General features: G+C 58.6%; 1 protein-coding gene across 3 annotated transcripts in view; it reads right to left on the bottom strand.

Moving 5' to 3' along the window:
- Window positions 1–5,043: 5,043 nt before the first annotated feature.
- BMP1 (bone morphogenetic protein 1) overlaps window positions 5,044–21,715 on the bottom strand; it is a 38,294-nt gene continuing 21,622 nt past the window's right edge. For 2 of the 3 annotated variants that reach the window (XM_031442056.2, XM_064482463.1), the window contains 11 exons: window positions 21,209–21,325; window positions 20,821–20,966; window positions 20,518–20,713; window positions 19,066–19,191; window positions 17,965–18,125; window positions 17,380–17,560; window positions 13,317–13,442; window positions 10,154–10,281; window positions 9,553–9,766; window positions 7,687–7,937; window positions 5,044–5,788 (listed from right to left, as the gene is read on the bottom strand). In XM_031442056.2, coding sequence (XP_031297916.2) covers window positions 5,654–5,788; window positions 7,687–7,937; window positions 9,553–9,766; window positions 10,154–10,281; window positions 13,317–13,442; window positions 17,380–17,560; window positions 17,965–18,125; window positions 19,066–19,191; window positions 20,518–20,713; window positions 20,821–20,966; window positions 21,209–21,325 — 1,781 coding nt within the window. In that variant the 3' untranslated portion in view covers window positions 5,044–5,653. Of the gene's footprint in view, window positions 5,789–7,686; window positions 7,938–9,552; window positions 9,767–10,153; window positions 10,282–13,316; window positions 13,443–13,937; window positions 14,102–17,379; window positions 17,561–17,964; window positions 18,126–19,065; window positions 19,192–20,517; window positions 20,714–20,820; window positions 20,967–21,208; window positions 21,326–21,715 lie in introns of those variants that run through there. The other variant, XM_064482464.1, reaches the window with a different exon arrangement.

Below are 21,715 nucleotides of genomic sequence, written 5' to 3'. Positions count from 1 at the left end.
GCCGTGCCTCTCCTTCGGCTCTGGGAGGGGTGGGTTGGGCAAGCTGGATAGTCACAGAGGAGCTTGAATGGGGATGCCCCTGGGGCCAGACACCTGGAATCGTCTCCAGGGGTGTCCCAGAGCTCGCTGTGGGAGGCAGGGCTCCGAAAGCAGAATCACATCTCCAGCTTGGAAGGGGTTTTGGAGGTCATTGGGCGCTATCCTGCACATTGCAGGTGGGGAAACTGAGGCGTCTTAGGGGAGAACCTGTAGCAATCTGGAGGCCTAACTGAGGTCCACAGGCCCCCCTGTTTGGAGCCCTTCTCAGTGCAGCAGCCTGCCACTGCCTCAGACCCAGATGCCACTGAATTCCCCTCCCCCAGATCCCCAGTGTCCCCTCACCAGCTGGGCTCCTTGTTTGCAGATCTGAGTCACCTCTGCATCTATTATTAAGGACTTATTAAAATGATCCTCTGCTGGAGTGGAAAAGCTCCAGAAAAATTAGAGTCACCTCCCTAACACTGCCTGACTCAGGGCCAAATGAACGTGTCATTCAAAGCTTGGGGCACAGCCTCCTTGCACTAGGAAGGAAAACTGAAGGGCAAACACCACTTCCTGAGGGCCTACTATGTGTCAGGCATCTGACCAGATGTTTTCACACACATCCAGTCCTTTAGGTCTTCACAATGGCTCTGTGCTGTGTTATTCCTATTTACCAGATGAAGAAACAGGCACAAAAAAGTTAAAAGGCTTGCCCGTATCTTACAGCTAGTAGGTCATGATTTGATCCAGAAGCTGGAATCTTCCCATTTGACTGCCCTGTCTCCCCTTGTGTATGCCAGGGACCACCTGGGACAGTGAGACATGGGCAAGGTGGGTCTCAGACGCAGTGGCCCTCGCAAGGGTCTTAGTCTCTACAGCACTTCTGGCTGATCATGGCTGTGCCTAGTTCCCAAGTAACACCAGAGGGGGCTGTGGAGTCACAAATGCCAAGGAGGCTTATTTTAAAGGAGTGGTGGGGAATATCAGGAGTCCAGGATTCCAAGGATGGGGAGTGACCTACAGGGTCTTTCCTTCCACCTCTGGTCAAGGCCACCCAACCCCATCACCAGCCGAGGGGTTTTCAGGGTCTTCCAGAGGCACAGGCTTCAATTCTCCTTTTGTAAACCTTTCTGAATTTCTTAGGAGAGATTGCCTCCCAGGGGATAAGGAGCAAGTTGCCGCAGGGGTAATGGTGGGGCTGCATGTAGGTCTCCTCCAGAGAGGCTGCTCCTCTTTCCTCCCTCCAGATGGCTGCTCTCTGGCACTCAGCCCTGGGCTGCTCGAGGTGTCCATCAGGGCATCTGCCAAAGTATCCCCCAGGGTCCTTTCTGGCCTGTGTCCCTCTAATCTGACCAGATGGAAGGAGAGAGGTCTATGTATACATACACACCATAAACACACACACACACACGCACACACGCACACGTCGCCTCTCTGGCTTGGATACAGAAGACAGCCTTGGTGGCCACAGAGGACTTCAAGGTAAGGGACCACCTTGGACCGCAGCTGCTACTGTCCAGCAGAGAGGCCCGAGTTAGCCCTGCTCCAGTGAGATAGGGAGGGAAGATGAAGTGGTGGCCACCAAGGGGCACTTCCGGGTACAGGTGGGGTGTTCTGCTGTGCAGGCACAGACACACCCAACACACACATGTGGCCACACACACACACACACACAGAGTCTCCTCTGTCCAGATGTTCACCCATTCTCCCCTGCCCGTTCCTTTCCTTCTGGGCCAGCATCTTTCTTTTAATCCTGGATGGAAGAGACAGCTCCCTCCCCACAAGGAGGTGGGAGGGGAGGTGCCAGCTCTGAGGACCCTCACAGTTTCATCTGGCTTTGTGTCTTTTCTCCATGTTAGGAAAAGCGGTGGCCAGGGTCCCAAGGAAAGGGATGAGGAGGGACTGTTCCCCGAAATGGAGGGGGGCCTTCAGGAAGCTGAGCTGAGGTGATTGGCCATAAAACAGCTTGGCCACAGCATCTGGAGGAGATTGGAACCAGATGTTCCTGGGATGGGGGTGGGGAGGGAGTGAGGCTGGGAGGGGGCTGGAGCACAAGAAGCAGGCTGGTAAGGAGGAGGCTGCTTTGGGGACCTCATGACTCTTTAGGGAAACATCTGGCTGCCCTCTCCCTATCTCCCCCACCTCCCAAGTCAGGCACTACTATTTTTTTGCAAACTAGGGCAGCAAATCTTTTCACAGATTCTAGCATCAGCGTTGTATGTAGGGACAATCAAGAACAGGGTGTGACTTGGGAGGTGCCCAGAAAGGCTACCAGCGAGCCAGAAATATGTCCCCTGCGTCCTGGCAAGCCACACCCTGCTGTGGGTTAAGCATTGCCCTCTCTGGCAGGCAGAGTGCTGCACTAAACTCCTAACACACGGTTGGAAACTGGTGTGCCCAGAAGTTTCCTTCTAGCACAGCAAGGGCATATAGTCCAGGAACTGGAAAATTGTTCGGCAGAGGACCGGAAAGGAAGACCCATTTACGGAAAGCCTATTTGCCAGCAGATGATGTGACAGGCTCCCTCCAAAATGTATCTCTTCCTTTCTTGAAACCTTGTGCTTTCACCCCATGTATCTAGGTGAAGAAACCGAAGCTCAGAGCAGTTAAGTGACTCACCCAGGAGCACACAGCTACCAAGTGGGACAGCTTATGTTCAAAGCTGGCTATGTTTGCATTCAAGCTTATAACCTTCTCATAATTGAGAAGCCTGTGGGATTAGGAAGAAGGGGAGGCAAACGGAGAAGGGGGGAAAAAGATGCGACGGAACAGTATAGGGCATTCAACTTTCCTTCTATAATTGAGCCAACAGTTGGTCCTGGAAGCACCCAGGTGCCTCAGGAGCCTGGCCCCACCCTCTGGCTCTTGGAGACTAGACCCTGGCAGGAAGAGTTTCTGGGGAACGGTGACAGACTGGGGAGCAGAGCCCCAGGGAGGGGACAGCTGGCCAACATCAGAGGGTGAAGCAAAGGCAGAGCCAGGTCTCCTGACCGCCAGGCCAGGGCTAGTGTCCTGTCCTCCAAGGGCTAGAGAGGTGTGCCCAGAGGGAGGAGCCTGGAGCTCCGGGGTATGTGGTTATCCCAACTGGTTCCCAGGTTGGGACCGCAGTCTGGGGCAGGTCCATCCTAGCTCTTCTGCTGCCGGCCATGCACTCAGGACCCAGGGGATCTCAGGGACTTGGAGACAGTTGGAGCAGCAAGGGTGCCTTCCTCTAACATGGAATCCCCTCAGCCGGTGGGCAGCTGCGCTGGAGTTCATCTAAACTAGAAGCCTGAAGCAACTGGAGGTGAGGGAGGGCTGGGTCCAGAGAACACATTCATTGATTAAGTTCTGGAATGTGTATCAGTGGCCTGCAGCCAGCTCCTGAGCACCCTTCACCACCCAGAGACAGCCTCTGCGCATGGGCCCAGGGAAGACTGGGAGGGCCCACCAGCACAGCCCCTGCGTCGTTAGAGGGCCCGAGTCCATAGTGGTGATGGAGTCTTGGGATGGGCGCCCGGGGCAGCTGCATGGGTTGGGTCGGTCCCGAGTTGCCTCCAGCGGTGCTTTTGCTCTCCACAAAGACCCTGTCCTGGGTGGAGGCCCGGGTGCTCTCTCGGGCTGGAGCTCCGCAGTCTGGACAGGGCTATGATCCTGGCTCCCTTCGCGCATGTGGTTTGTGAACTGGGAGTGTGGTCCTCTGAGCATCAGAGGAATCTGGCGGGCTGGTGAGGAGAGCTGTGACCACTGACTACAAATTTTGTTGTGGAGCTGATGCCAAGCTGGCTGGCAAAGTGTCTGGGTAAAATGCCCAGGCAGCTCCAACGGTTTGGGGGCCTCTCCATTCTGCTCGTGGCCCTTCCGGCCTTTCTGTGCATGTGGGTCAGAGGAGGTAGAGACAGGGAGGGGTGGCCGTGACATCACAGCCTGTGATCTCACTGGCTCTTCTGCCATCACCCACTCCCTCACCTGCGGTCAGGACAGGAAGAGAGGGCTGCAGCCTGACCGGGGGAGCTGGCCCTGCATGCACATTAGATACCAGCCATGCGTTTGGTTTCCACTGCTGCTTTCTGCTTAAAGGACCAAAATGGGGTACACCATGCCATACTGCACCCTGGGGGTGGGTCCCCCCACATAGTTCAGACATCATCTAGCAAAAGGGAGGAGCTTGGGGCCAGTAAAAGACCTCCAGTCCCACTGTAGGGTCTCAGGGAGCCCCGGGGCTTGCAGTATGCCGCCTGGCTCATTCTGGAATCTGGGAGTGGTCAGCCCAGGCAGAGAATCTGGGTCCTCTCTGGCTTTCTTTCCCTGTGAGGTCCACATAAAGAAAGGGGAGAGAGAGGCTGCTTTGAAGGGAAGGAGCAGGGATGTGGTTTCTCTCCTCTTGGCCTCCGGAAGACAGGTCTATGCCTCACTGCTGGCTGCGGAGGGAGGAGAAATGTCAGGAAGGAGGGGGCCAGACAAGACACAGCCACGGGTCACCTTGGGAGAGAGGCCCAGAGCTGGAATGTTTGCTCAGTGGCTGCCGAGCGTCTGGCTCTTGTCTCCCTGGGGAGAGAAGGACCCGTGAGGCCAGCATCCGGGGTCTGCCCTTCTGGAAGGCAGGTACTGGGGGCCAGCTGGTGGATTCATTCCAGCTGAGGCTCGTGTTCTGTGGGCTCCCAGAGCCTGACACCCAGACCTAGAGACAGAAGACCCAGATGGACACTGGATGCACAGACACACACCGTCCCCTTTTACATACCTCCTCCTACCCCACCAAACAGAATGTCCCACCCCTTTGTTGTGTGTGTGGGGGGGCTAGGAGCAGTGTGTGTATGTGCTGCGCCTGCAGGCTGAAGTGTGCAAGGCGCCTGTATTTGTGTGTGCCGGAGTGTGAAATCACACCCTCAGGGGCTCTGGAACTGAAGGAAGGAAGGGCAGCCAGGGAGGCCAGGTGCCCTGGCTGTGAGCCGGCTCCAGACAGTGCAAGCCTGCACATCTGGAATGCGATGCCTCCCCACCCCGGGCCCCCACGTCCCAGAGAGAGCATCTGGCACAGGATACTGGCTGTAACACTTTCGGTTTATTTGCTGGGGTGCCCTGGTGTGGCCGACCAGCCACTGGGCCTGAGAGAAGCCCTGTCTTGTTGCCCCACCCCCTCCCCTGCATCTTCCCACTGTGGCTCCTGTGGGACATGTGCAGAAACTCACACCCCAGGGAACAGGGGGAAGTGGGGGATTAAAATAAAACCAAATCGAGGTTGGAGAAGGGGTGGGAAATGTACATTACAATGAAGCTATGCCACCGGCTGTACACAATATAGTGTGTAGAGATGGGCAGGGAAGGGGGCGGGTCCTGCTGACAGACCCTCACCCACCGGGCCGGGCCCCCAGAGAGGAATGGCCACTTCAAGTGTCTCAGGGAAAGCTCTGGCTCCCTGGCCCTGGTCCCTCACTCCGGTGGGGGCGAGGGAGGAAGGGACCGTGGAGAAGTGGCTTATGTAGGAGTCCAGTCCCCTGCCTCTTGAGGACAGCCTCACCCAGACCATCAGCCCACAGGTCCTGGCACTGGGGACGAGGACGGGGTGTCCGCCTTCTGCCCGCCCCCTGCTGTCCGGCTCAGGTGACCAGGGGCAGCAGGCCTGCCAGCCCCACCCGTGTGGGGGCTGTGGTCACTTTCTGCTGTGCAGAGTGTCCTGGAACTTGGTGCTTGTGTACCGCAGGTGGAAGCCTTTTTTGGTGATGGTGTCATCCGAGTGGAATTTCACCAGGACAGAATCTCCCGCCGAATACACCTCCTCGGGAGGCTGACAGAGGAAAGGGGTGGGCGTGAGGCTGAGGACGAGGGGCTGGGACTGCTGTCTTCCCTCCCCACGTTCCTCTGCTGCAAGGAAGGCGGGCGGCTCCCGACTTCCACCAGATTCCCCCAGCACCTTGAAGCAGGAAGAGGACTGTTTGCTAGCAGGAGTTTAAGGGGGCGCCTGGAGGAGGGGAGATAGCAGTGGGTAGAAGAGCTTGTCTTAAGTCAGAGTCACACTTCCATTCCACACCCAGCGCAACTACTAACTAGTTAGCTGTGAAGTCTTAGGCAAGGCACTGCCCCTCTCTGTGCCTGACTTCCCTCAACAGCAAACAGAAAAAAATGCCATCTGCTCCCCAAGCCTAGAAGGGCTAGTGAGGGGAAACGAAAAAGAGGATGGCTGTGAAAGGCTTTGCAAAGGGAACGATTTCTCCAAGTGGCTGCCGTCTTGCTGTCCTGGCCAACTCTTGGAGAAGACAGGACAGCTGGGTCCCCCAGACCGGGACTTGGCTATTCCCCTCCTGCCCTCTGCTGATGCCGGCCAAGGTCAGCTCTCGGTGATGCCCCTTGCTAGGCTCCTGCAAGCCCCTCCTTACCTCTGTGTGCAGGCCCTCAGAGTGAGAGCCGCCCGCAGAGCATCAGCACACAGAGGCCCTGGCCCTTGAGGCATGGAAAGGATCATTTCCGAGAACCTTGGGGACATTTCCAGCCACCATGCCAGGAAGCCCTGACGGAACTGGGTTCCTTCCCCAGGTCCCCTCCTGCTGGCTCCAGGCTGGTGGAAGTCTCTGGAAGAAGCCACCTGGGGACGCCTGATTTGGTGTGTGACTCATTCGAGTGTGTCGGATCAAGGGAGTTACAAAGGGCAAAGTGGGGAGGGCACGCTAGCTTGGTGGCCAGGGGATTCGGAGCAGCTACGTGTTCCGCTTCCCCATCTCTCCCCCCTGTCCCAGCCCTGCCCAGACCTTGCCAGTTGACAAAGGCTGGAACTCTGCTCCTAAGGGGAGATTCCACCAGCCAACACTGGGTCCAGCAGCTGCTGCAGCTCTTGGAAAGTTTAACCCTTCCTGCTGCCCCTGAGCATGGCCATGAGAAAGGCAGGGGATCAAGGAAGTGATGGGAAGGAGTACATGTCTGAGTGTGCGTATGAATGCAAGTACATGTGCAAAAGTCTGTGTGTGTGTGTGTGTGTGTGTGTGTGTGTGTGGAATGGGGAGGGGAGGATGGCATTGTCTGAAAGTGGAAAGGATTAAAAAAAAAACAAAAGAAAAAAACAAAACAAGCCACAAGCTCTGCCCAGGAGGAAAATAAATCCATCTCTGTGGTTTTCCTGTGGCCTTAGTTAAAATCCCATTAAGCAGACTTTTGCCCACTGCCTCTGAAAGTGCCATTTTATGGACCAAGCAGTGATGCTCCGTGTCTGCTTGGACAGCAGCACCAATATGCTTTGGGACCAGCTGGCCTTTAGCCAAGAAGAGAAGCTGGCAGTGGAAGAGATGAGGGTATTGTTACGGCTCTGCCAGGATGACTGTCTAGCTCAGCCCTGGTGCCTGGATCTTGCCCCAACCTCTGCCCTCATTCCGGGCCCTGGGAGCTGCCTTTGGAACGGAGCAAGGGAAAGAGGCGGCAGAGGGAACGCCATCCTCCTCCCTAGATGCAAACTACCTTGGAGACAGAATCATACTGGTGCTGAGCAGGCTTGGGTCAGGGCAGGGCCTGTGCCCGAGGCTGCAGGAACGTCTGCGTTAGCTGGGTCTCTGGCTCCTGCAAAGCGCCAGGCAGGCAGGTGCTGCCACCCACGCCAGAGCCCCACGCCCTCAGAGGCTCAGCTGCGTCGCCTCGGCGCTGGGTCTGCACTGGGGCGGGGCGGGGCGGGGCGGGGCAGGGGCGGGGGCGGGGCCTCACCCCCGAGCCGCAGTAGCGCCCCAGCCTGGGGGCGGCGCTGTCGTAGCCGTCGAACAGCTCCATGTAGTCGTAGCCGCAGTCGGTCTCCTCCTCCACCTCGAAGGTCTGGAACACCAGCTCGACGCCGTAGCCTTCCTCGGCCACGATGACCCACTCGCAGTCCACCCCTCCGGGGTAGTTGTTGTCACCAAACTGGGCGTGGGAGTAAAGGTCCTTGGTCTTCACCTCTGCCTGCACCTGGCCTCCGCACTCTGTTGGGGGCGGGGGGACACACAAGATCGGCCACCACCCCTCCCCAAGCAGGGCTGCGGCCCAGACACTGTGTCTCACGACGTGCAGTCTTCCTGGCTGGATGGAGGCCCTGGCTCAGGCCACATGGCTAGTGATAGGTGGCTTTGAACCCAGCCCAGGACTCGGCCTGGAACAAGTGCTCTGTTGCTCTCCGCCTGGAGAGATGCCCACAGAGGCCCAGGGACGCGGCAGGGTGGAAGGCCACTCTGAGCGGAGGCGCTGGGGAGAGTGCACTTGTCCAAAGAGGACATTGCTAATTCGCTTCAGCTGATGGCTGTCACAGAAGAACGTGGCCCTTGAGTCACCAGAGCTCCCATTCTTAAGAGAGAAGATGTACATCTGGACTTTAGGCGAAAACTCCTAAGTTTAAAACGCTGGCTCACGTCTTTAAAAAACACAGCGTGGGCCAAACATAGCAGGTCTGAATGCCAAATGGAGTTCCGGGCCTCCAGTTTGTGACCCTGTGCTGGGAGAGGCAAACGAGAACAGGCAGGGCAGGGCCATCCATGTCCACCTCCTCCCGATGCCCTCTGGCCTCCAGGATGCTGGGTGGGGAATGGGTGGGTGGGGCCCGGGTCAGGGACTGAGCTGAAAGGGAGGAGGGGAGGCTGTGGAACCATCAGTTCTGGGCGCTCCCGAACAGGTAGCTTAAGACCCACGAGAAGACTGCAAACCCCCCTCTGACCCTCCTGGCCTGGCGTCCCAGGCCTCGCAGGACTGGGCTCCAGGCTTCCTCCGTGGCCACATATTCCCACTTCACTGCTAGACTCACATAGGAAATGACCTGCAGTCACCTATGTGCACCCAGAGCTGTCCTGGGATCGCGGCTGTGCTGGGCTCCCCCCACTCCCCACCTAGAGTGACCCATCAGCTCTCACCCACAGAGAGGCCCTTATCGTGTTTTGTCTCCTGCTGCAATTATCTCTGTCCATGTCCTGTCTCACTCCCGGGCTGTGGCTTCCCGGGTGGGCCGGGTGAAGGTCTCGTGCGTGATTCATGGCCTGTGCCCCTCTGCGTCTTCTGCACAGGGCTGGGGCTCAGGAAAAGGTCGTTGAGTCAACGACCAAATCAAAGCAGAAGAAATGTCTCAAGGACTGAGAGGTCTGTCTGCTTTGTTCACTTTGTGACCCCCACTTAGAATGCTGCCTTATACATTCCACGTGTTAACAGGTGTCTGTAGAATGAATGATGGAGTGAATTTGGGGGGCTGGAACGTGGGTGGGCTACTGCACAGTCAAGTGTCCTACCACTGGGGACTCCAGGGGACTCCCTCCCCACCCCTGGGTTCCCCACCTCCGGTTGTTACTGCCCTGTTTTCTGACCTTCCCAACTCTAATCAGAACCTCCCCTCCCTCGCCCAGGAGGCTTACTCTCTGCCCCCCTGGCCTTGCCTTCAGGACACACTGTCTCTGCACTGAGTCATGGGCTTGGCCTGCCTGTCTTCACCAGCTCTTTGTAAAACCCTCACCCCAAACCCAGGGCCTGCCTTTGAGATCAGGATTAGCAGAAGCCTCAGGACAAATGACAGCCCAAGGGTACCGGCCGCCCAGCGCCCTGGCCTCTCGGGGGGCTCACCTGTGGAGTGGGACGCCTGGAAGCCCTTCCTCTGCACGGAATTGTCCGAGTAGAAGCGCAGGAACATGCGGCTGCCTGTGGCCAGGACGGGCTCGGGCTTCTTGCTCCCGCAGAAGCGGCCCAGGACGGGGGCCTTGGCGTCACGCCCATCATACACCTCCAGGTGGTCGTAGGCACACTCAGGCTGGGACTCAATGTCCATCTCCGTGAAGGTCTGGAGGGTGTGAGGGACGAAAGCGCATTAGGAAACTGGCTGAAGGGCGGGAGGGGTGGGCAACAAACCTAGGTCTCCGGACCCCAGTTCATGGACACCAGGGAGTGATCGCTGCTGGTGGATGGGAAGGATGGAGGACCTAGGACTGGGGCGATGGCAGGTACACCCACACTGTATTTTGGGAAAGGGCCTTTGTCCAGACCAGACTTGGGGTTCTCACAGGGATGGCAGCCCTATGGGCTCAGCCAGGCCACGGGCCTGCAACCGGCATCGCTCCAGGCAGTGCTCTGGGTGACATGGGGCTTTGGAGCTGACGGGAAATAGGTGGTGGCCAGAAGGCATGGAGGAGCAGGGGTGCCCAGGCAGGCTGGGGAGTGGGCACCTTACCAGCTTGACCCGGTGCCCGGGGGTGCTAGAGATGGCCCAGGTACACTCCTTCTTGCTGGGGTATTTGTCAGGCCAGTTGGGGCTGGTGATGGTGCCGCTGGTGGAAGTCACCTTGTGGTCACAGCCGGCTGTGGGGGGGGGTGGTGAGTGAGGGGAAGGGGATCAGCAGGAACCCTATGTGCCACTGGTCCCTGTGAAGAAAGGAAGGAAGCCCTTCCCTCCTGCCCTCCTCCTCTCTCGCTTCTCTGTCCTCCTCTTAGAAATGGACTGAAGGCTGACATTACTTCTTTTCCATTCAGTCACTCAGCCTAGTGAAAAGCAGCTGCTCGGTTCCAAGCTGGACTCCACCCGGCAGCATCCATGCCAGCAGCCCCCACAGGTGCCCCGAGTGCACGGCTGGGCCTTTAAGGCCATCTGGCCACATCACCTCTGCCCTCAATGCTGGCATCCTCTAAGCTCCTGTCATGCCTCCACACTCACAGAAGACTTTGGCACCTGACTCAGTTCTCTCCACCCGACTCCTGCCACCATCCTAGGTGACGTCAACGAACACACAGATGGCCCATCCACACCCTGACCTTCTCAGCTCTGTGGGTTCTTACTGCCCTGCTCCCGAGGCTTTGCCATCACCCTCCATTTCTTGATGCTACAAACGCATCCCGCTCTCAGTGGCCACCTCCCGTCCTTCCAGGGCTCTCAGGCCCTCCTGTTGCTTTAACGCTTCGCAACTTTAGAGAGACCTCCACAGCCTCAGTCCTTCTGGTGTCTCCCAATACTTCCTCCTGAGCTGACTTAACGTGCTTCTCTATCAGCTGGACCACGTGGCCGATCACCCCAACTGCCTATCAACAGCCATGCTTGGGCTGCACCATCTTGAAAAACCCTAACTGTGATCTCCAGGTTGGCTGGGCCCCATCACTTGGTAATCTTTGGATTTGTCCTTCACTGGCTCCATCTCTCCCCTCCTCAGCCGTGGCTCCAAACCTTCAGCCCTCTCCTCAACACCCAGCCCTGCTCCGAGCAGACCACCTCACCTCCTGCCTCCTTGAGAAAAGCAGGGCCCTCCAATATAAGCGACTTCAACATCCCACTCCCTACCTGCAAACTCACCTTCCCTCCTGCTGCATCTCGGAGAAGGTGCCCTCCTCTCTGGCAGGAATGGACTTTCCTTCTGTGAGCTGGAGCTCGTGCTGCCCACCATCTGGGGACCCTCCTACCACACACACAGCCCCCCTCTCTCTGTCAGATCTGCCAGCCCATGAACCTTCTGACGCTCTGCCCATCCTAAAACAACGCACGCTCCCCTCCAGCTGCTGCCCATCTGGGCTCCTTTCCTTCAAGGAAACTTGCTATCACCACGTTCTCACTACTCATGGCTCCTCGATCCACTGCCACCTGCCCTCTGCCTTGGAGAAGCGTGGCCTCGCAAACTCCAGTTTAAAAGCTGATGCTCCTGATCCATGATCATCCAATCTGAGGAAAAGCCAGTGCACTGCTGGGCTGGGGAGGAGAAAAGGGTGGGTGGGGTGTGGGCCGCACATTGCTCACAGGATGAATGCATATCCGCCAGGGCCCAGAGAGGGGCAGTGCCCTTGCAGGCTGCCCAGCAGCCCGGGTGGAGGCAGGTGGGGCTCCTGGCCTCTATACTGGAGCTATGAGCTGCTTCCATTATCCATCCACAGCCCCCCATCTCCGCACTCACTGGCCCCCCATTTCTACACCGGTCTTCCACGCCCTCTGATGTCTCCTTCCATGCCCACTTCTCTCCCTAGCTGGACTGCAGTCTTCTTGGGACCAGAGGGATCCTCTCTTGAATCCCCTACAGAATTTTGCACAGTGCTACACCCTCCACGGGCGGTCAGGAAATACTGACTGATTTGTAAGTAGCCTATCACTGGAGTGTGGAACCACCGGTGCTTCTAGAATGAATCAGAGCTACAGAGAGGCCCTCCTCCCAAGAAGTGTACACCTTCCGCTGGCTAGCTTGTCGATGCCGAAGCTGAGGGTTCTTTAGCAAAATCCTCTTTTTCAGAGAGAGTGTACAAAGCTACAATGCAGTTCAGACATCAGAAGGTCTCCTCTAGCTAAAGGATGTGGGGGCTCCGTAAGTCAGGAACTCTATTTGGGGAGTGGGAGTGATGGGTTGGAAGCCCCTGAGTGTCTATTGGGTGCTTCAACTCTGTTTATTATAGTCGGCAGTTTATCTGTCAGGATCTGGGTCGTCCACCCAGTAATGGAGAGAAGACGCATTTGCCAGGCACTGTGCTAAGTGCTCAAAGCATGGGCTCTAATGTTTAGGACCATCTCATGGGTGAGGAAGCTGAAGCTCAGAGAGGTGAAGTGACTCACCCAGCGGCACACAGACACTCAGTGTCAGAGGCGAGTCTGCATCGTGCTGCTGGGATAGTAGGCTCCCAGCAAGCATGCAATTAACGCCTTGGAGCAGGCCAGCATTGCATTGTGTCCAAAGAGGTATCTGATGATGTGCACCATGACACAGAGCTGTTTTCAGGGACCTGCAGGGCTTCCATGTCAGGGAGGCAGTGACCCTGGGTCCCAGGGGATCTGAGGTGTGATGGATAATGGTAGCATACGTGACTGCGCTTGCTATGAGCCAGACGCTGCTCGGAGCACGTCGCAGCACCCTGTACCCTTGAGGCGGGGCTGTTATCATCTATGCATCACTCACGGCAAACCCAGGCACGTAGAGAGGAAGTCAGCTGCTCAAGGGCACTCTGCTGGCTAAGTGACATGGCTGGGCCACGTGGTCTGGCTGCAGGATCTGTGCTCTTAGCCACTGTCCCATCTCAACCTCCCTGACAGAGGGAGGTGGGTACAAAAGGAGACTTGGATGTGGATTTTAAGGGGCATAATTACCAGAACAGCCTAAAAGGGGAGCCTGGGGGAAGCCATGAGCCCCTCCTCCCCTGATACACACAAGACCGGAAGTGTGTGTGGCTTGCATATTGCTGGGGGGGGGTCGCAGGGCGGGGGTCCATGTACCAGGCAGGAGGCAAAACAAGGTGACCTCAGAGGTCACTCAGCTTCTTGAATCCAAATAGAGGCCAAAGGAGACGGCATCTCTGACCCCGCTCCCCGTCCCAGCCCTGCAGGCTGCACGCGTGGGCAGGGGCGGTGCTGGAAGGGCTCCGGAGCTGCTTACCTTCCTTGCAATCGTGTTTGTTGTCGTGGAGGACGAAGCCACTGCGGCACTGACACTCGTAGCTGCCGAAGGTGTTGATGCAGTCTTGCTGGCAGCTGCCGTTATCCTTGGAGCACTCGTCTTTGTCTGCAGGGGGAGCAAGCAAGGGCAGACGGGTCTGTGCAGGGCTGAGGGCGGCGTCACCCCAGGGCAAGTGGGAGGCCTGGCCGGGCGTCCTCCCCTGGGGAGGCAGGGTGGGGAGCAGAGGCCGAGGCGATGATGGGGGTCCCGGGCACAAGCAGAGCCAACTGAGGGGGGCCCAGCTGTGGGGAGAGAAATTCCAAGTGGACGGAGGAAGGGCTGGGGTCCAGAGCTGACTGGCATGGGAACCATTACCTGCTTACTGGACAGAAGGACAAGTGGAAAAACAGACACACGGACAAGCAGACTGCAAGAGAAAGGAGCAGGACGCAGGGGTCCCTCTTTTACTTCACAACAGGAAATGTCACAGACACCATCAAAATGGGAGGGGGCGGGGGGCAGGGAGGGCCCCCTGTCCACGTGAGGGGGACGGGGTGAGGAGAGCACCAGTTCTGTCCGGCCAGGGGGAGGCGGCCAGCATGGCAGAGCGGAGGTGGGGGTGGGCGGCAGCAGAGCCCCATCCCATTCTGTCCAAGGTGAGGTTCCTGAGTAACAAAGGGTCCTGAGGCCAGGCAGGCCTCACTGGGGGGTCCGGTTTCTTTTCTGCACTCGGAATTTGAGCTGCTGGGGGCGTCTCCGGGGGGGCTGCAGAGCTGGCCTTTTTTCTGAAATGAGAGAGAGAGAAGGAGAAAAGGGACCAAGGGGTGGGGGTGGAGGGCGGGGGGGCCAGGGAGGGAGAGCAGTGAAAACCAGGCCCGGCTCTGGCTCCGAGGCGGGTCCCCGGGCAGGGCGGGAAGGCAGCGGGACACACATGCAGGATGGCCATGTCCGGCGGTGCAGCCAGGTCACGGAGGGGCAGCAGGTGGGAGGAGGCGCAGCAACAGGGAAGGACGGGGAGGAAGCCTGCAGCGGGGAGAAGGCTGGGGGTGGGAAGAGGCCGCACACTGGGGAGGGAGATGCAGTCTCTGGCAGAGGGGAGCAGTCCGTTGGAACGGGGTGGGGGAACTCATCCAGAGCTCAGCTCCCTCCTGGCGCTGCAGCTACAGAGTGTGTTACACACAGACACACTCACTACACTCACCAACACACCTACAGACACAGTGTCCCTCACCAGGTACTGTCATCCCGACTTGGCAGCACAGAAGCCGACCCACGGTTACACACGCACACACTTGCGCAGGACACATGTCAGCCCCTCACACACAGACACCACCCGTGAGCCATCTGTGTACCCACGTACACAGACAGGCATGGCTTGCTCACTCCCCAGGTGTGTGCAGAAGCGTGCACAGGGACGGACGCACAGGCCCAGCGGCATGTGCGGGCACTCAGGGCCCCGCGCACAGGTGCCAACGGAGACGCGGACGGATGCAGAGGTCGGGGGCTCAGGAGTGCTCACATGTGCAGCTGCTCCCGGTCAGGTGACTCTGCACACGCACTTTCCAGTGAACGCAGAAACAAGTGCACTGACACAGAGGGACACCTGGTCACAGGCGTGGGTACCTCACACACATACTCTCCAGTCTCTCCGTGGTCATTCTGGGGACTGTGTGCCTGGCATGGACACAGGCATTCGGGGAAGGGGAGTGGAAAATGGACACCCAGAATTCCAGAGATGAACCCTGCTGGCCAGGCGGGGACTGTGACAACGGGGGCTCTGTTCCTGGTCTCGCTCAGGAGAGGGGCCTGCGGGCTGGAGCACTGGCTCCCAGAGGGCCCTGCTTCTCTGATCCACTCTCAGGTGAGCCAGACCCCTTGGGGCCCATGGAAACCCAAGGTTAAGATGTGGAGTCCTTACATACTTCCTCGGGGCTCCTTTTTAGTTATAGAGCGTCACAGGGGACCCTGTGGAAGCTGCCTTCGCACGAGCCCTGTGAGAAAGTGGGGCTGAGGAGCACCCTGCGAGTCATCTTGGGGGGTTCACCGAGGGACTCACTGGTGACTATGCTAGCAGCTTCAGCAGTCCCCGCTCATGGACTGAACAAAGATTTCCCTGAAATGCTTTGACCCCACGCCTTCCTCATATTTGGGCTCCAAATACCAAGTACAGTGCCTGGCACAATGTAGGGGTAAAAGAAATACTTGCCCAATGAATGAGTGAGTGGGTGAGTGAGTGGCTGAGTGCAGGAGTGAGAGCAGTAACCCTGAGGAAGTGCCCGGGGCGGGGCTCTGGCCTGGTGGGGTGGGGGCAGCCTCTCCTGGGAGCCAGGGGAGCAGGTTGCAGGAGGGGCAGGAGCAGAGGGTGGACACGGGCCCAGACAAGGAGATGGCACTCACCCTCCAGTGCCAAATGCCCCGGAAGGTGGCTGGGGTCACACTGAAGGTCTTCAGGCTCTCTCTTCTTCTTGCCTTAGGGTCTCCTCGCTGGGTGTCCCAAAAGTCCAAATAGCCCCCCTCCTGGGGGGCCAGAGTCAGATGCCCCGGGCCCTGAGGGCTGAGCCTTGACGCCCACAGGTGAGGGTCCTCTGCAGGTTTCTTGTGCGAAGGGGCAGTGCATGTGTGTGCATGTGCAGATGTGCACGTGTGTGTGTGCGCGTGCGTCTGTGTGGGGCTGAGGGTGGGGTGGGCACAGTGTCAGGGCAGGGCGGTGACCATGGGTGGAGAGCCCTGGGCTCTAGGCCTGACAGACGTAGTCATCCCCTCCGCCCCCCAAGACTGGAGCAACAGAAGGGCAGGAAGAGACAAGAGTAAGCAGGTAATGGTTTCCCCAGGGGGCCAAGCCCACCCCTGAGGTGTTACAGCCCCTCAGCCCTCTGGTGAGCACCTCACAGGAGTTCCAGGTGGGCCCAGGGAAGAGGAGAATTCGCATTGCAAGGGGAGGGTCTCAGCCAGCAGTGGGGCAGGGGCTGTGGGGCACTGTAAGCAGAGCGGGGTGGCTGGCAGTGCCAAGCAGGGAACCAGTGCACAGGTGCAGTGCGTGGCATCCAGTGGGGCAGGCAGGGGTGCAGGGTGGCCACATGGGGGCTTGAGGATGCAGGACCCTGGGCAAAGGAGGGGAGAAGGCCGGCAGCATGGACCCGGCCGTGGGCTTCCGGCCTTCCTGCTGCCCAGGCCTGGCCCGCCGGGCATGCTGGGGATGAGGACCCCTTGGCTGCTCCCCAACAAAGCTGCCTGCTCCAGCCAGCCCACCAGCCTCCTGCTCTCCGCTCTCCCCCACACTCGATTCCTTAGAGCTCCCGCCCTGCACTGCCTGCACCTCGGGGTCCTACTGCCTCCAGAAGACCACCAGCCCCCTCGCAGCCTGGCCCCAGGGTGGAGGACTGCGGAATTACTAAAGCAGCGGCGGTGTCTCCAGGGAGCCCTGCAGGTCTAGCCTGGAGAGGCTGGGCAGGGGGCTCTCCCATTTAGGCTGCCCGAAGATGGGGCCATCAAAGGGACTTGACCCCAAGCCTGACGTGGGGCGGCTCTCAATAGATGTATGCTAGTTGCATCTGAAGCCCCTACCGTGGGCCAGGAGGAGCGGGAAGGCTGTGGGATTGAGGGAAGGGAGGCTCCTCAACTTTCCTGAAGGCCCTGGCATAACCCCATTTGGCGTGTGCTGGGTCTGATTAAAGATCCAGCTCCTGCCAGATAGTCCGCCCCACAGTCCAACGCAAACAGCCTCCTCCCCTGCAAGCGTCCCAGGTCCTGGCCTCGCTGAACCCCCTGCTCCTGGGGCCTGCCCTCTCTCGGGCCTTGGCTTGTGGCTCCTGAGACCTGGAGCGCCCTGTCCCTTCCTTTCTGCAGGCCTGTGTCCTGCCCATCCTCAGGTGGGCTCCCACACAGCCCTAAGGGCTCAGAGAGAGTGGGGTTCAGGCGGGGAGGGGCTGGCCTGGTGGTCGAGGGCTGGTGAGGGGAACCGGGGACAGACCCTGCCGCCTGGCACCAGGGGGGCTGGGAAGTGCAGGGGTGCAGCGGCAGGAAGAAGGGGAGGTGGGTCCCGGAGCTGGGGAGTCCGGGTTACCTGAGAAGAAATGGGCCTTGAAGCCCTTTTTGGAGACCGTGTTGTCGGATTTGAACTCCACACGCATGTTGTTGTACTGGGAGGTGATGACCTCGGGCTTCTCGGAGCCGCAGAACTTGCCGTGCAGCTTGGAGTCGGCCGTGAGTCCGCTGCGCACCTCCACGAAGTCATACTTGCACACCTGCAGGGCAGTGCAGCTCCAGGCCCACCTCCTCCAGGAAGCCTCTCCTGACCACTGCTACCCGGGGAGGCTCCCTGTTCTGTGGGTCCTTTCGCCTTTACTTACCTGCTTTGCCACACCTAACAATTCAGAAGGGTGCCACCCCTGCCCCATTGGGTCCTCTTGTGCTGCCCCCAGCCCTTCCTCCCTCCACAGGCTTCTAGACTCCCCGTCCTTCATTCCCATCTGCCACGTGCTCCCCGGTCTTCAAGGCCCTCCTCTGAGCCTCCCTGGCTTCCCTGAACCCCCCTCCGCCACCTCCCCACTCCTGGAGTATTTCAGAGGGCAGGAAGCAGGCACCGAGCAGAGCACCCACACCTCAGACCTCCCTGCATCTCCTCAGCCCCAGGCGGGTGGGCACTTACATCGTTGCCCTCGGTCTCGAAGAAGTCAAACTGCAGGGAGATGCGGTACTGGGTGGGGGCCACCAGCTGCCAGATGCAGTTTTTGTTCGGAGGGTACTCCTTGGGCCAGCCCGGGCTGGTGATGGAGCCGTTGAGCTTGGTGAGGAAGCCGCCACAGGCCGCTGGAGGGACAAGGGAGGCAGCGTCACCCACCACAAGTCCCCCACCACGAATCTGGAGAAGGGCACGGGACGTGGGCTGTGGTGCGTCAAAGAGGAGGCATGGGTCTGTGGGTTCCCCCAGCCCGGGGGCTTGTGGCTGATCTCTCTGGGGTAGAAGGTAGAAGGGGAGGAGGCAGGGTGGTGGGGGGTGTCATCAGAGTACGAGGAGCTGAGGAGTTGCGTGGCCACTTCTATCTTCTGTGCGAGAGAAAAGGCCAGGCATCTGCTTAGAGGGAAGAAGGGGAGAGAGGGGCTCCAGAAAGGCAGTGCCAGATGGCAGGGAGGACCAGGAGGAGGGTGGGGAGGCAGAGAGGACTGCGAGAAGGGCAGGGAGGAGCAGGAGGAGGGTGGGGAGGACTGAGGGGGAGGCAGAGGGGACTGGGAGGGGGGTAGGGAGGACCAGAAGGAGGGTGGGGAGGACTGAGGGGGAGGCAGAGGGGACTGGGAGGGGGGCAGAGAGGACCAGGAGACACAGAGAAGGAGCTGCTCAGAGGTGAGTGGAGAGAAGCCGGGCACCAGATCAGGCTGAGCTGGAGTCGGTTAGCCAGAGAGTATTTCACTAGCCTCCTGGGAACCTCTGTGGGAGGCTGAGACTCAGTGGCTGTCCGAGAACAGTGGTTTCCAAATTGTAGATCTTGACCTTCTGGTGGGTGATGGAATCAATTAAGGTCAGCATTTTGAAAGAAGAAGAATGAAAACAAAGCCAAACCAAACGAGTACCTCATACCTGGTCACAGCGTGTTCTGAAGGACTGAGACACACCATGTACCCGTTATCCATGGGCAGGGACAAAAGTGCCTGGGAACCCTAGTCTTTCCAGAAAGGGGTCTGTCCACGGGCACAAGAGGTCCGGGCTGCAGGGTGTGTGGGGGGGGCGAGTGGGCGGCCTGGGGGCACTCACCCTCGCAGCGGCGCTTGTCGGGGGCCAGCTCGTAGCCCGGGTCGCAGCTGCACTTGTAGCTGCCCAGGGTGTTCAGGCACCGCTGCTCACAGCCCCCGCGGTTGGGCCGAGAGCACTCGTCCACCTCTGCGGTTGGAAGGAAGGGGTGTCAGGGACTCCCTGTCCAGGGCCTGGTTCCTTCCTCCTGCCCTCTGCTTGAGAGCCAAGTCCAGGGCTCCTCAGGCTCCTGGGACCACCCCAGCCCCACTCCAGTGGGAGGAGGTTAGCTGCGAACCTCCCTTGTTCGCTCACCTCCAGGGCTGTGGGCCTCCCCCCCACCCCCGTCCAGCCCTCCATGGCTGCCCAGAATGCTACTCGGTCCCCAAGGGATCCTGCTTATGACAGCCCCAAAGGGACAGACGGTGCCCTGAAGGAAGGGACAGGAAGACTCCACAGAGCCTTCCTTCTGACCATGCTGGCTAGGCTGGCAGCCACCACCAGCCTCTGGTGCCTCTCATGCGGTCCCCTGGCTGAGTAGGGGACTTTCATCTCTCCTCATGCTTTCATCTCTCCTTAATCCCTACGTGGAACCTGTGATGGAGGGGCTGTTACTGTCCCTATCTTACTGACGAGGAAATGAGGCTGGGGCAGAATACCCTGCCCAGGATCACACTGACAAAAGGTCCACACTGCCTTGCCTCCGCCCTGAGCTCCCATGGCACTTCCTGCCTCTCTGCCTCACCAACACTTCTTCTGTACAAACTTAGACTTTAAGGAAACTCCAGAACTGTTACGTCAATTCATAGTTGAGCATCTACGGTGAGTCAGCTACTTGTACCTAAGTTTGGCATTTACTCAATGAGGTGTGGAGTTTTTCGGTGGGACCATAAATTCAAAGGCAAGGTGCCAAGGTCGACGCATCCCTCAGAGGGTCTGTGTCAAGTGAGTGAATGAGGAAGCGATGAAGCCGTGGCTGCACTATTCATAATGGCCAAGGTGTCCACCAAAGGATGAGGCTAAAGCAAATGCAGGCTATGCACACAGTGGCATGCTATTCAGCCTTAAGAAAGAAGGAAATTCCGCCATACGCAACAACGTGGATGTATCTTAAGAAAATTGTGTTAAGCAAAATAGGCCAATTATGGAAAGTCAAATTCTGCATGATTCCACTTACATGAAGTATCTAAAATAGCCAAATTCATAAAAATATAGTGTGGAATGGTGGGTACCAGGGGCTGAGGGAGGGAGAGATGGGGAGTTACTAATCACTGGGCATAAAGTTGCAGTCAGTCGAGGAGATCTGTACAACCTCGTGCCTGTGGTCGGCAATACTGGATGTACACCTCAGTGTGTTCCGAGGGTAGATCTCAGGCTAAGTGTTCCATCACCATCAAATAAAATTTAAAACATAAAAAGAAGGAATGAAGGGGGTGGTTTGGCCAGGGCGAGGTGGGGGAGCGGGGAAAGAGGCACCTTTGAAAAAGTTGACAGCGAAGCCAGCTTTGTTAATGGACCCGTCAGAGACGAACTTGAGCCAGAGGCGGCTGGACGTGCTCTTGATGTCGTCCGGCTTCTCGTAGCCGCAGTAGCGCCCGATGAGGGTGCTGCTCTCGCTGTGCCCGTCGCGCACCTCCAGGTAGTCGTAGGCACAGCTGTCGTGGCGCTCAATCTGGGGCGGGGGTGGGGGGCTCCGTCAGCGGGAGGAGCTCTGGCAGCCCAGACCCAAGCCCTGGAGCCCGCAGAGAGATGGGCTGTCCCCGGGGGTCTCTGACCCACCTCAAAGGACTGGAAGGTGAGGCCCACATGGAAGCCCTCGGACACCTGGATCCGCCAGATGCAGACTTTGCTGGGCCGGTAGTCGTCTGGGTAATTGGGCGACTGGATGTGGCCATTGTCTTTCTTCACATCTCCCCCGCAGATGGCTTTGGGGACATGGGGTGAGGTGGGAAAAAGAGGACATCAGTCAGAATGCTGTGCCCTGATCAAGAGTCCCTTTCCTCAGCCCTCCCCACTTCCCCCACAGCTGCCCAGTGCCCCTGGCCCCAGCCAATCCCGCTGGAATTTCTGCTTCCTCCCTCTTGGGCCCTTCGGGTGACAGGAGGGAGTGGTCCTAGGGTGTCCAGAGACCCCACCTCTGACGTCCCCCCTCCCCCTGCCTCGGTACCTTCATAGACGGCAAAGAAGCCCTTCCCGACCCAGTTGCTGCTGCTGCGGAATTCAACCCAGAGGCGGCTGTCGGTGGAGACGATGGGCTCGGGGAGTTTGCCCCCGCAGAAGCGGCCTGCACAGGCGGTGCGGACAGAGGGGCAGTGAGGCCCGAGCAAGTCCCTCTCCCTTCCTGCATCAGAGCTGCACCTCCAGGAAGCCCTTCTTTGGGGGACTCGGGGGCTCTGACCCTGGTCTGCACTTGACATACATTCCCAAGGCCACTGACCCCCAGTCCAAGGTCCAGCTTGGCCTTGAAGCGCCAGAGACCAGTCTAGAAGGTTTCATGCACTTGAGAAAAAAGATACGACTGTTTCTGGGAGGAAACGTGACTCCTCGCAATAACCAGCTGTACCTGCACTTCATTTACTTCTTAAAAAGAACATCACCATCGTTACTTATCTTTGCTGATTTGCTCTCCACGCAAGCAAGTAATAACTAAAAGCAAACACAGTGTTCTTTGTAC

Source organism: Camelus dromedarius, chromosome 36, assembly GCF_036321535.1.
Source record: "Camelus dromedarius isolate mCamDro1 chromosome 36, mCamDro1.pat, whole genome shotgun sequence".
In the NCBI taxonomy this organism is placed as follows: domain Eukaryota; kingdom Metazoa; phylum Chordata; class Mammalia; order Artiodactyla; family Camelidae; genus Camelus; species Camelus dromedarius.
Note: the sequence above shows the minus strand (reverse complement) of the source record. Positions and strands in the feature narration are given on the sequence as shown.